The sequence below is a fragment of the Globicephala melas genome, chromosome 9 (genome assembly GCF_963455315.2).
Source record: "Globicephala melas chromosome 9, mGloMel1.2, whole genome shotgun sequence".
NCBI classification, from domain to species: domain Eukaryota; kingdom Metazoa; phylum Chordata; class Mammalia; order Artiodactyla; family Delphinidae; genus Globicephala; species Globicephala melas.
In genome coordinates, this window is record NC_083322.1 from 32,778,814 (window position 1) to 32,794,129 (window position 15,316).

Sequence of the window (15,316 nt, forward strand, 5' to 3'; positions counted from 1 at the left end):
CAGATGTGATGTAATATCTCGTTATGGTTTTGATTTGCATTACCTAATGCTAATGATTGGTGATATTGAGCACCTTTTCATGAGCATGTTGGCATTGGCATTTCCTCTTTGGAAAAATGTCTATTCAGATCTTCTGCCCATTTTTCAATCAAGTTGTTTATTTTTTTATGTTGAGTTTTGTGGGCTGTTTATATATTTTGGATATTAACCCCTTATCAGTCATATCATTTGCAAATATTTTCTCCCATTCAGTATGCTGTCTTTTTGTTTTGTCAGTGGTTTCCTTTGCTGTACAAAAGCTTTTCTTTAAAGTCACTACACTGATTCTTCTTGAATAACTTTGGCATAACTTTGGCCAAGATCTGACATGCTGCCACGGTCAAAAGCGTGTCTCCACACTGCATACGAGAAATGGATTTACTGGGTAAACACAAATGCCAGCCTGGGTTACTAAATAATCAGCCTCAGTGCTTGCTTGAGAGCCCAGCAAAGGGAGGGACTCTGTTAACAACATGAAAGGAGTTTCAGGGGGAGAGAAATTAGGAGAAGATCCCTTTGCAAAAATTTTTTTTGGAAGCTGTGATGATTAATTTTATGTGTCAGCTTGACTGGAGTACCCAGATATTTGGTCAAACATTATTCTGGGTGTTGCCATGAGGATGTTCTCGGATGAGATTAACATTTAAATTGGTAGACTGGGAGGGCAAACAGCAGAAGCAAGAAGAACTACAATCCTGCAGCCTGTGGAACAAAACCCACATTCACAGAAATACAAGATGAAAAGGCAGAGGGCTATGTACCAGATGAAGAAACAAGATAAAACCCCAGAAAAACAACTAAATGAAATGGAGATAGGCAATCTTCCAGAAAAAGAATTCAGAATAATGATAGTGAAGATGATCCAGGACCTCGGAAAAAGAATGGAGGCAAAGATTGAGAAGATGCAAGAAATGTTTAAAAAAGATCCAGAAGAATTAAAGAACAAACAAACAGAGATGAACAATACAATAACTGAAATGGAAACTACACTAGAAGGAATCAATAGCAGAATAACTGAGGCAGAAAAATGGGTAAGTGACCTGGAAGACAGAATGGTGGAATTCACTGCTGTGGAACAGAATAAAGAAAAAAAGAATGAAAAGAAATGAAGACAGCCTTAGAAACCTCTGGGAAGACATTAAATGCAACAATATTCGCATCATAGGGGTCCCAGAAGGAGAAGAGAGAGAGAAAGGACCCGAGAAAATATTTGAAGCGATTATAATCGAAAACCTCTCTAACATGGGAAAGGAAATAGCCACCCAAGTCCAGGAAACGCAGAGAGTCCCATACAGGATAAACCCAAGGAGAAACACGCTGAGACACATAGTAATCAACTTGGCAAAAATTAAAGATGAAGGAAAATTATTGAGAGCAACAAGGGAAAAACAACAAATAACATACAAGGGAACTCCCATAAGGCTAACAGCTGATTTCTCAGCAGAAACTCTACAAGCCAGAGGGAGTGGCATGATATACTTAAAGTGATGAAAGGGAAGAACCTACAACCAAGATTACTCTACCAAGCAAGGATCTCATTCAGATTCAATGGATAAATCAAAAGCTTTACAGACAGGCAAAAGCTAAGAGAATTCAACACCACCAAACCAGCTCTACAGCAAATGCTAAAGGAACTTCTCTAAGTGGGAAACACAAGAGAAGAAAACGACCTACAAAAACAAACCCAAAACAATTAAGAAAATGGTCATAGGAACATACATATCGATAATTACCTTAAACGTGAATGGATTAATGCTCCAACCAAAAGACACAGGCTTGCTGAATGGATACAAAAACAAGACCCATATATATGCTGTCTACAAGAGACCCACTTCAGACCTAGGGACACATACAGACTGAAAGTGAGGGGACGGAAAAAGATATTCCATGCAAATGGAAATCAAAAGAATGCTGGAGTAGCAATACTCATATCAGGTAAAATAGACTTTAAAATAATGTTACAAGAGACAAGGAAGGACACTGCATAATGATCAAGGGATCAATCCAAGACGAAGATATAACAATTATAAATATATATGCACCCAACATAGGCGCACCTCAATACATAAGGCAACTGCTAACAGCTCTAAAAGAGGAAATCGACAGTAAAACAATAATAGTGGGGGACTTTAACACCTCAATTACACCAATGGACAGATCATCCAAACAGAAAATTAATAAGGAAACACAAGCTTTAAATGACACAATAGACCAGATAGATTTAATTGATATTTATAGGACATTCCATCCAAAAACAGCAGATTACATTTTCTTCTCAAGTGCACACGGAACATCCTCCAGGATAGATCACATCTTGGATCACAAATCAAGCCTCAGTAAATTTAAGAAAATTTAAATCATATCAAGCATCTTTTCTGAACACAATGCTAAGAGATTAGAAATGAATTACAGGGAAAAAAATGTAAAAAACACAAACACACGGAGGCTAAACAATATATTACTAAATAACCAAGAGATCACTGAAGAAATCAAAGAGGAAATCAAAAAATACCTAGAGACAAATAACAATGAAAACACGACAATCCAAAACCTATGGGATGCATCAAAAGCAGTTCTAAGAGGGAAGTTTATAGCTATACAAGCCTACCTCAAGAAACAAGAACATTCTCAAGAAACAATCTAACCTTACACCTAAAGGAACTAGAGAAAGAAGAACAAACAAAACCCAAAGTTAGCAGAAGGAAAGAAATCATAAAGGTCAGAGCAGAGCTAAATGAAATAGAAACAAAGAAAACAGTAGCAAAGATCAATAAAACTAAAAGCTGGTTCTTTGAGAAGATAAACAAAATTGATAAACCATTAGCCAGAATCATCAAGAAAATGAGGGAGAGGACTCAAATCAATAAAATTAGAAATGAAAAAGGAGAAGTTACAACAGACAGCACAGAAATACAAAGCATCCTAAGAGACTACTACAAGCAACTCTATGCCAATAAAATGGACAACCTGGAAGCAATGGATAAATTCTTAGAAAGGTGTAACCTTCCAAGACTGAACCAGGAAGAAATAGAAAATACGAACAGACCAATCACAAGTAATGAAATTGAAACTGTGATTAAAAATCTTCCAACAAACGAAAGTCCAGGACCAGATGGCTTCACAGGTGAATTCTATCAAGCACTTAGAGAAGAGCTAACACCCATCCTTCTCAAACTCTTCCAAAAAATTGCAGAAGAAGGAACACTCCCAAACTCATTCTATGAGGCCACCATCACCCTGATACCAAAACCAGACAAAGATACTACAAAAAAAGAAAATTACAGACCAGTATCACTGATGAATATAGATGCAAAAATCCTCAACAAAATACTAGCAAACAGAATCCAACAACACATTAAAAGGATTATACACCATGATCAAGTGGGATTTATCCCAGAGATGCAAGGATTCTTCAATATACACAAATCAATCAATGTGATACACCATATTAACAAATTGAAGAATAAAAACCATATGATCATCTCAATAGATGCAGAAAAAGCTTTTGACAGAATTCAACACCCATTTATGATAAAAACTCTCCAGGAAGTGGGCATACAGGGAACCTACTTCAACATAATAAAAGCCATATATGACAAACCCACAGCAAACATCATTCTCAATGGTGAAAAATTGAAAGCATTGCCTCTAAGATCAGGAACAAGACAAGGATGTCCACTCTCACCACTATTATTCGACATAGTTTTGGAAGTTTTAGCCACGGCAATCAGAGAAGAAAAAGAAATAAAAGGAACACAAATTGGGAAAGAAGTAAAACTGTCACTGTTTGCAGATGACATGATACTATACATAGAGAATCCTAAAGATGCCACCAGAAAACTACTAAAGCTAATCAATTAATTTGGTAAAGTTGCAGGATACAAAATTAATGCACAGAAATCTCTTGCATTTCTGTACACTAATGATGAAAAATCTGAAAGAGAAGTTAAGGAAACACTCCCATTTACCACTGCAACAAAAAGAATAAAATACCTAGGAATAAAGCTACCTAGGGAGACAAAAGACCTGTATGCAGAAAACTATAAGACACTGATGAAAGAAATTAAAGATGATACCAACAGATGGAGAGATATACCATGTTGTTGGACTGGAAGAATCAATATTGTGAAAACGACTATACTACACAAAGCAATCTACAGATTCAATGCAATCCCTATCAAATTACCAATGGCGTTTTGTACAGAACTAGAACAAAAAGTCTTAAGATTTGTATGGAGACACAAAAGACCCCGAATAGCCAAAGCAGTCTTGAGGGTAGAAAACGGAGCTGGAGGAATCAGACTCCCTGACTTCAGACTATATTAAAAAGCTACAGTAATCAAGACAATATGGTACTGGCCCCAAAACATAAATATAGATCAATGGAACAGGATAGAAAGCCCAGAGATAAACCCATGCACCTATGGTCAAGTAATCTGTGACAAAGGAGGCAAGGATATACAATGGAGAAAAGACAGTCTCTTCAATAAGTGTTGCTGGGAAAACTGGACAGCTACATGTAAAAGAATGAAATTAGAACACTCCCTAACACCATACACACAAAAAACTCCAAATGGATTAGAGACCTAAATGTAAGACTGGGCTCTGTAAAACTCTTAGAGGAAAACATAGGAAGAACACTCTTTGACATAAATCACAGCAAGATATCCTTTGATCCACCTCCTAGAGTCATGGAAATAAAAACAAAAGTAGACAAATGGGACGTAATGAAACTTAAAAGCTTTGCATAGCAAAGTAAACCATAAACCAGATGAAAAGACAACCCTCAGAATGGGGGAAAATATTTGCAAGTGAATCATCGGACAAAGGATTAATTTCCAAAATATATAAACAGCTCATGCAGCTCAATATTAAAAACAAACAAACAACCCAATCCAAAAATCGGCAGAAGACCTAAATAGACATTTTTCCAAAGAAGACATACAGATGGCCAAGAACCACATGAAAAGCTGCTTAACATCACTAATTATTAGAGACATGCAAATCAAAACTACAATGAGGTATCACCTCATACCAGTTAGAATGGACATCATCAGAAAATCTGCAAACAACAAATGCTGGAGAGGGTGTGGAGAAAAGGGAACCCTCTTGCACTCTTGGTGGGAATGTAGATTGATACAGCCACTATGGAGAGCAGTATGGAGGTTCCTTAAAGAGCTAAAAATAGAATTACCATATGACCCAGCAATCCCACTACTGGGCATATACCCAGAGAAAGCCATAATTCCAAAAGACACATGCACCCCAATGTTCATTGCAGCACTATTTACAATAGCCAGGTCATGGAAGCAACCTAAATGCTCATCGACAGACAAATGGATAAAGAAGATTGGTACATATATACGATGGAATATTACTCAGCCATAAAAAGGAACGAAATTGTGTCATTTGTAGATATGTGGATGGAACTAGAGACTGTCATACAGAGTGAAATAAGTCAGAAAGAGAAAAACAAATATCGTATATTAATGCATATATGTGGAACCTAGAAAATGGTACAGATGAACTGGTTTGCCGAGCAGAAATTGAGACTCAGAAGTAGAGAAAAATCATATGGACACCAAGAGGGGAAAGTGGCAGGAGGTGGGGGTTGTGGTGTGATGAATTGGGAGATTGGGATTGACATGTATACACTGATGTGTATAAAATGGATGACTAATAAGGAAAAAAAATAAATTGGTAGACTGAGTAAAGCAGATTGCCCCCTCATGTGGGTGGGCCTCATCCAATCAGTTGAAGGACTGAATAGAACAAAAAGACTGATCCTTTCCTGAGTATGAGAGAATTCCTACTGCTTGAATTCTTTTGTACTGGAACATTGGTTTTGTCCTGCTTTTGAACTCAAAGTGAAACATCAGCTTTTCCTGGGTTTCAGCCTGCCAACTTTTGGACTGGAACTAGACCATCAGTTCTCCTGGGTCTCCAGCTTGTTGACTTACCCTGAAGACCTTGAGACTTTTTAGCTTCCTTAACTTGTATGGACCAGTTTCTTACTCCTTAATCTCTCTCTCTCTCTATATGTAGTTTCCTAATATATTCATATACGTATATTTCATATACGTATTTCCTATTGGTTCTGTTTCTGTGGAGCACCGTGACTAATACAGAAGCTCTTAATGTAAACTTAGCCAAGGCCAAAATAAATTATTTCTGAAATGTGCATCTTAAAACATTCCAGTTAAGAAATGGCAAAAATTCAAAGCAAAGCCCCCTCCCTGAATGTATCATTTATCAATGGAGAAAGTTAATATCTATCACATAAAGTTGTTGGGAGCTCAAATTAGATGACATAAAACAAAACATTGAGTAAACTGCTAAACAAATATTTCTTATTAATTATAACTTTCACCTGAAGTAACTCATGAATGTTGATGGCCTTAGAAGAAAGAGCCCAACTAAATGTGGAAAATGTGGTCTTGAAAACTGGAAGACCACCACCCCCAAAAACATACTACAAATATGTACACACACCATGAATATGCTCATTACACACACACACACACACACACACACACACACACACCACAGAAATCAACACATACAGACCTGTTTTGAGGAAAAATAATAAAGCTGACAAACTGTTAAACATTTTTATTGTGCAGACTTATAACTTTACAGGACATGCAGGATAAAAAAGTGTAAAATATCAGTAAGCATATAAAATTTCAGCTGTCTTTTGGACCAGCACTTGATTTGTACAAGGGACTAAGCATCTATATAGAACAGACATGTCTTGGGATACACAGTTTACAGATTGAATCACAAAGCAATTTCCCAAGTGATTTTCCTCATATAAAGATAAAAATATCTTTGCACTTAAAAATATTTCAGTATAGTACATTTTCAGTTATGTACACAGTTTAAAAGTAAAACTATGTCCATGCCAGTGTCTGTTTTAAATGCAAAAAACCTAAGTAGGTAACAGGTTGGCAATTAAAGTGTCAGGAGAACTGGAAGAGGCCAAAAAACAAACAAACAAACAAAAAAACCAAGCAGAATTCCAACAGTTGTATGGAAATAAAAATAAAAGCATAACTGAAGGTTAAAAATAAAGTCCCCCTGGGAAGAATCTTAATATGAGTAGGAGGAATAAAAAGCTTTTTGATGTACCAGGCAGCTTTCTGTATGACTCAGGTTTACAGGTAAAATTCCTCAGTTTGAGTTCAGAAGAATTTGAATTTATTCCAGCAAAATTACCTCAATCTTTTATTACTGCCTCCTCCCCCATCTTCTTTCTGAGCAAAGTGATGCTTGGATTAGGTCCAAAGCTCCTGGCAGGGGGAGGGGCCATGTGTCACAGCATTACAGACAGTTGCAAGTGCTTTACTTTGAAGAGGTCACATTTGCAACAACTCTGACAGTCTCACACAATGGCCTCCATTTTATGAGCCCTTCCCCAGAGGCCCACTGATCAGCTGAAAAGGGAACACAATGTTCAGCCACTAAACCACCCCAGTGATGGATTAGTTTGGAGTCAGGAAAGCGTGATTATTCTTGAAAATAAACGAAGCTGAATAGACATGCTGACCTCATTCAGCTGGTGAGAGACGGGGACAGTTGGCTTCTACTCCTGCCAGCCCAGAGAGGGCTTGGCCCCGTTTATCCACCTTAATTCGTTTAATGGGGCTGATGTGGACCATACTCGATATGGGTAAAGATGTTGTGTCATCAAGTGCAGACATGAACTTCATCTGATTCTGTATCTCAGAGTCAGAAACAAGTGTGAAGAACTAGGTAATGGATTTTTCTAATTTTGGTCTTCAGGGAGGCTGCTGACCTAATGAAAGTTGATGAGGTGGACCCTATTTGAAAAGGAAAACCTGAAGAACAGGAAGGCACTTAGGTATCACCATCTATATAACAAATATTCAGGCACAGAAGGTATCACAGGTTAAAATTTCAGGAGAGTAAGCCATTAGTCGGATCATGTGCAGATTATATTTTCTAACTTGTTAAAGATCACTAGATTCCACTGGATCATTAAAGTGAATGGCAGCAATTCACTAACAGTTCAGAGGGAAGAGTTGGTTGAAAACTGCCCACATACCTGTACACTCAATGGCAATAGCCTGGAATTCTTCCCTTACCATAAAATGATCAACATTTTAGAATAGGCAGTTGAGGTTGTTAGTTCTTTTTTTTTTTCTCCTCCTCAGTTCTTCATATTTCTCTCAAATTATCTTTCAACGATAGGCTCATATCTCAGCCAATAAAACAATGATCCAAATGTAAGGAAAATATTTTAAGTGGGTTTTAAAAATTCATACCACCCCAAAAATAGAAGACATAGCTCAGAAGAGACAAATAATAGTTATGAAAACTGAGTGATTTCTTTGCTCTGAACCAAGAAAATTCATTCATATATTGTTGCTAACAACTTGAAATTGGCACCAAGAAAATTAAAAGGGAAAAAAAGAATCGGATATACTTCTATCCTTGAAATGTCATTTATATTTCTTTCTGCGTGTTGATGTGGATATTGCTGAATATTTTGCCAATAGACTCAAATAGCGGGTCACAGAAGGCGTGGACGTAGATGGAATAGACACGGCTGATGCACTGAATCTCAATCAAGAAACTCTTAATGCACGGTACAACTGCCCAGATGTGCAGAAAAGAGAGAATGGCAAAGTAAATGCCCCAGATGAGTGCCATTGGGATGCCAAAGAGGGCAGACAGCAAACGGTAAAACCAGTACTTCGTCACAGTGAAGGTGGTGAAGCTGGCCTTCCAGATGCCATCGAAACTGTATGTCCCTTCTGGTTCTGCAATCACATCTTCAAAATCAATCTAAAAGGAAGAAGTGACAGAACATGAGCATGAAGTAGAAGAAGAAAAGAAAAAAAAAACATTTCTGTGTATGCATAAATATATATTAGCTTTTATGTACAGGTTCTGTGTAAGATGCTAAAAGGCACCCAGCAGCATAAGCCTCGCTTGGAATTTGTAGGAAATTCAGAGATTTGGGCCCCGCAAAAATCCCTAGGAGTGGCATCAAGGAGATTTTCTAACATGTCCTCCAGGTGCTTCTTTGCTGTGTGAAAGGTTGAAAACTGCTGCTCTGGGGGAAACTAAATGGATATGATAAAATTCCTGCCTTCAAGTAAAACCCAGCAACATGGATAAGTATACATGGCACTCAATAAAATGTAAATGACATGACCTAAGTTAATTGACTCCAAGACAACTACACACACAGTGTTAAATGGTAGTTAGTTCATAACTGATTATCAACTCTTCAAACATTCAACTGGTAGAATATCTTCAGGAAATTAGATCATTGTGAGCTCTGAGGATTCAAGAAGTCTTCATGGGGTGGTGGGACCTGAGCAGGGATTGGAAAATGGGGTATGATTTGGAAAGGAAGGAAGAAGGGATCTTGAAAATGCAGTGAGCAAGGCCCCAGGAACAAGGAAGGATGATACAGTGAGTGTCACAGGCAGATAGACCTGTGTGGCCACGGCTGGAAAGATGGGTTGAGGCCAGATTCAATTTTATTTTATATACAGTGGGGGTCTATTGAAGATGTTGGAGTGGAGGAATACAGCCACAATCAATGCAATCATTTATCAACATGAATTTGATATCAGTGTCCAGCCTGAGAAAAAAGGAAGAGACTCAAGGCAGAGAGATTCTTGCTGTATCTCAAGTTTGAGATGGTAGGGCCAAAACTGGAATAGGCCATGAAAAAGAAAAAAGAAAAGAATAAATAATGAATTTCAGGATGTTAAAGGAAGAATCCACAGGACTTAATTACTTCAAGGATAGGGAGAGAGAAAAGCCTAAGGTGAGCTTTGAGCTTTGAGCTTCAGGTTTTCCTGCTAGAGGGAGCAGAGGTGACATTAAAAGCAAGAAGAAAATTAGGAAGGCAGTTAAGAAAATGTTAAGAGAGAACTTAATTTTTGAATTGAGCAAACAGTAAGGTTTTGAATAAGGACAGATGCAAACATCAGTGATCCACACCTGTACTAGTCCCTTTTGGTGGCCACTAGGAAGTAATCAAATGAGTTTGCAGTCACATAGCACTTAACAGTTACCAAGTGCTTCTACATGCATTGTCTCCATGTGATCTGGGATTTCAAACCAATCTGGGAAGGTAGGCTGTCATTTTACAAAAGAAGATACTTAGGTTTAGAGAGGTGAAGGTGACTTGCTGAAGTCAAACGCAAAGCAATGGTGGGGACAGAATGCAAACTTGGCCCCTTTCCCAAATAGCGTTCTCTCCCACAGTACGTGTTCACTTAAGCAATTAATTCCCAGGAGCTTTTATCCCTCTGGAAGGATTATATAGACTAAACTGAAGCATAGGGTAAAAAAATTACCACCAAAAGAAGAGGACAGAGCCAGCTTAACTGCTTGGTGGTGGCAGCAATATGAAGGGATCTAATGTAGTTTGAAATCCAAACAAGTTGATGACTGCTAGCAGCAATCCAGCTAATCTCAGGATTAGGGAATTAGAACTTGGGTGACTCCATGGAGCCTCTCAGTGCCAAGGAGCCACTTTTGATTCAACACAACAAAACCTCTTTCATAAAAAGTACATAATACTTACCAATAGTTAAGGTTTATTTTCTAGAACATTCTGTTTCTTGATCTGTTGTCCAATGTCCTAAGAATATGTAATATATAAAAATGGTATGTCCACAATTATCTAAATGAAGCTAAGTAAATTTATTGTTGTTCTAATGTTTTCTTTCTTCATTTAGATCTAGACTCAGAAGTAAACATTTACTTGTGTGTTTTCAAAGGCTGTTCTAAATATGTGGCAAGTCAGATCAGTCCTTTAATGAAGTTTCTGTGCAGTTTACTTGTCTACTGTGGGGTTTTGCTCAGATAATGCATTTTCCTAGAGCTATTAAAAATAAAGCCCTGCTGTTTTCCTTCATCCAACTGAAAGGTACCCAAAGAATTGAGTATTTTTTAAAGATGACCTTATTTTGTAAGAGGATTTGGTGAAGTCAGAATGAATGCGCTAGAGCAGGTGTTCTTAATCTGAGTCAAAGGATGGGCAGTGTTGGTCCACGAATGCCCTGAAGTGGGTGCATACATTTTGAATGTACAATAGAAAAGGGTCCATTGCTTTTTCTTAGAAAATAGTCTATTACCAAAGAAGGCTGGTAAGCACTTTATGGGAACAGAGGATTCCTATCTCTTTACAGAACAGAATTTAAGCACGTCTGCCTAGAGATTCTTTTCCAAGGGAATGGATAGTTACTAACATTTGTTGATTGGCTATCATGATCAAACACTGTTCTCATTTAACTTACAGCAACTCTGTAATTTATTATTCCCATTTCATAGAAAAATGTAAGGTTTAATAAGTTGTCCAGGTAAATAAGAGGTGGATTTGAATTTCTAATCTGGTTTGAAAGATACCGACTCTTTCTTCAATACCACATTGCTTAAAAAAATATTTTTCAAATTTTCTCTAAGACGATTATAGTATTTCATAATTAAATGGTACATTAACAAGAAAGAGTTTATTGAATTTAACCCTTTGGTAACTGTAAGAATTCCCACAGTGTGGTCTCTGAGGAGCGTGTTACGATGAGGTCGTACACATATATACACAATTGGTCCTTAGTGAAGATCTATGAACATATGCATGTGTGTAAGATTTCTCAATGATAAGTTAATTTTTCTAAACATAAATATAAATCCTTTTTTCAATGAATATTTTAGAAATTCTTAAGCTTTATTTTAACTTGCTTTGATTATTTCAAAGCAAGTTTAGTGTTTTTTAATGCTTTCCAGAAACTGCAGTGAGCATGATTTATTTATCCTCAAATATCCAAGTAAATTTAGAGCAGGTCTCCAGGGGTGGACAGCAACATGACAAAACTAACATGTTATATAAATATATTCAGTTAGTTGCTGCTTTAGTCTTAAAAACTTTAAGTGGCTTAAAATAATATTAAAAGTAGAACCAATTAGATGCAGCTGAGAAAAAAAATAAGGCAGGTTAAGGAAACACAATGAAGCCAGAAATAATGTTTCGTTTCTCTCCACCTCCATTTCTGCAGCAGTAATAGTAATAGGTTTTTGTGAAGAGAACATGAGAAAATTTATGCAAAGTGCTTAGCATGGGGATAGAGCATTGCAATACAGTAAATGCTTAATAAATGGCATTAAAAAAGTACTTGCTCTGGGTGACTAAGCTTTTTAATTGCAATAAGAGAAACTATCAGCTGAAAAGTATATGGCGGCTGTGAATTCAAACCTCATCAATGCTTCAAAAGAGCTAACTTCCATCTGTAATCATCTTTAACACAACCCTCTGAGATGCGTGCTCTTATTCTCATTTTACATATGAGGCTACTGTGGGAGGTTAAGAAATTACCCAAGGACACAAGGATGATAAGTGGCAAAACTGGAACTTGTCCTACCCCAAGTTTGACCTTTTTCTGCTTATGTATCCCTAGGACTATAAGCTCTTCCAGTAGCCTTAATTCGCTTAATTTTCACCCATATAGATATGCTTTCTAAAACATTCACATTTTGATTATTAAAGGAATTACTCTTGTTAATGTTTCCATTTTAAGTTAGGACATCTAGTAACTAGGATGTTTTGCATTTTTGGTACTGATTGAATTTCCATGGCCCTGAACATTATGTTCTCACAATCCTGGGCACCTAGCCAAGGACTCTTTCTAAATGGCAGATAAGGAAACTGAGGCACGATTTAAATGGGCCAGGCATTCTCAAGGTCCCAAGTGAATCAGTGGAAAGGCTGAAATTAGAACTGTAACTTCCTGATTCCCAGGCCTAGATCCAGCCCTGCCCTCCACATAATTTCCCTAGGAACTTACATCTCTCTCCCCAGGTCCCTTCTCTGCCTACCCCATTCATATCTCTAGGTCTCCTGTAAGTCTCTCACTGTCTTCTAAGACATAGACTTGAAATGTATCTCTGTGTGAGGTTAGGAGAAGTGTCCTTTTCTCAACACTAATACAGACATTTCTGTACATTTATCTAGGGTGAAGAAAACTGGAGGGAATATTTTGAAAAATATCCTTATTGTACATTTTGATATGTATTCATAATGCACTGAACCCAACAAAGTTCTGTTAGTAATCAGTCATTCCATCTAAAGGTAGTTCACAATTCCATCCATCAAAGCATAGTTGCTTTAGCAGATTCATAGGTATTTAAAGCTGAAGGAATCCTTAAAGAAAAGGAGTCCCATTTGAGATAGAGAAATCGATGGGCAAAGCTGTCAGATGACTGGATCAAGAATACTTTCCCACTTAATGGCAGGCACAGGATTGGAATTCAGACTTAGAAACTCTCCTAGGCTCTTCCACAGCTGTCTGCTGTCACCATACATCCTCAATCATCTGGATGCTACATTCTGTAGTCAATGTAAAAGGCAGCTAGGCTTGTATGTGAATTTGAACATCACTGAATGAATGATGATGCCTGTTTCTGACAATCTCCAGTGTGCTCATCGTTCACATGCATCATTGGTTTGATTTATCCCTTATCAAAGCTGTCACTCTGGCGTCCCGTTCCCTCAGGGACATGCTCCTCTTATCCCTCTATAGGAGGGCAGGTCTTGCTCAGAGCAGAATTTTATCTGCTCACCTAGATTTGGAGCAGAACAGCAGTTAGAGATTTGCTTTTAAACAAACACAAAAACCAAGACATGCAGGTGCCATTTAGTTTCTTAGAATGGGATGCCTCAGATGAGGTTGAACAGCTTCTCCAAGAACTGATTTTCTGTTCTGTAATCTATGGAACAAGTTGCGCCTCTGGCCCGAATCATTATGCAGACTGCAAGATCAAAGGCATAAATATGCTTCAGTGATATTTCTGTGTCTTAATAGATGCTTTATAAGGAGTCAACGGTTTATATAACTAGATTTTTATAAATGACATTAAATACTTTTGTGCAACATTGACTTACGATGCTATAATTTTGGAAATGTAAGTTAACAAAAATCTATCAGCAGATGTTCAAGAAAAGCAATCTGTCTCATTGTGTTTTAATAATAGCTGGCTAATACAGTAAGTCTCAGAAGATTTCATCTTGTTAAATGTATGCAATGGAAATATTTAAAAAACATTTTATATGTACACAAGATTAAAAAACCATGGGGTCATTTTTTGTCTCAAAATTTGGACATTTTATTTATGAATAAGGAATTTTCAAGAAGGAAACTTTAAGTATATTTGAGATTTAACAAGCAATGATGCTTGCCTTGTCTGTTTCTGTGGGAAAATATCTTTTTAGACTTTTGTCAAAATTGTGAAAAAAATCACAAAATTGTGATTGTATTGGATATATGGAGCACATAAATAATAACAAACAAGATGTTTACAGAAGATGTGTGTTGCCTGCTCTAAATCCACAGTCCCACTTCTCTGCCAAGTGAATCTTCATTTATTCAGGTCTTGGAAATAATTCTTTTATCTCAGAGTTAAGTTATAGTTGGTTATAGACTTGCCAGGGTAATCTTAGTCTCCTTGGTGAGTGGTCAGTTTAGAGTAGACATGTGACCCAATTCTGGTCAATGAGATCTAAGTAGAAGTCTGCTGGGCAAGACTTCCAGGAAAGCTTTATCTTCCTTATGAAAAGAAGCAGAGGTATATGGTGTGGCCCTTTGCCCCTTTCATCCTACTTAGAAAATGATGTATTGCCTTAGTGTAGAGAAGTCATCTTGTGATCATGAGGTGACATGTGTAATTAAGAGAACAGAAGATGCTGCTTTTGCTATTACCAAACTACTGAAACAATGCCAGTAGCTGTCTGCCTCTAGACTTCTCCTTATGCTCTTATTTTTAAGCCACAGCTCTTCAGATTTTCTATTACCTATAGCAGAGAGCATTCTTAAGTGATATAGTAACTAACACTCTTTGCTATTGGTTGGCATAGTAGGTGTACAGCTCCTCATATAGAAACCTGAATTCAATTAATAACCTCAAAATATCTTTTCAACACTACTAGACTCTACCCCCAGAATGTACTCCTTAACCTGTATCAGAAGGATTTGTTTTACATTAACATTTAGTTTTAGCAAAGTGTAAATAGGATGATAAATTGACTATGAAAAAGCAAATTCATGTATTCTGTGATAGCATCTAAGATGACTCCCAGTGATCCCCCCCTCCCCCATGTCTTGGTATTCATGCTTTGTGTAACACCCTCCCCTTTAGTGTGGGCTGGATTTATTGATTTGCTTCTAAATAGTAAAATGTGGCAAAAGTGATGGGGTGGTCACTTCCAAGATTAGGTTACAAAAGACCATGGCATCAT

General features: G+C 37.3%; 1 protein-coding gene across 5 annotated transcripts in view; it reads right to left on the reverse strand.

Moving 5' to 3' along the window:
• Positions 1-6,636: 6,636 nt before the first annotated feature.
• The window catches only part of CAV1 (caveolin 1), a 33,576-nt gene continuing 24,896 nt past the window's right edge, over positions 6,637-15,316 (reverse strand). For all 5 annotated transcript variants that reach the window (XM_030857611.3, XM_030857612.3, XM_060305383.2 and 2 more), the window contains exon 3: positions 6,637-8,850. In XM_030857611.3, the coding sequence (XP_030713471.1) occupies positions 8,509-8,850 (342 nt within the window). In that variant the 3' untranslated portion in view covers positions 6,637-8,508. The remainder of the gene's footprint in view (positions 8,851-15,316) is intronic.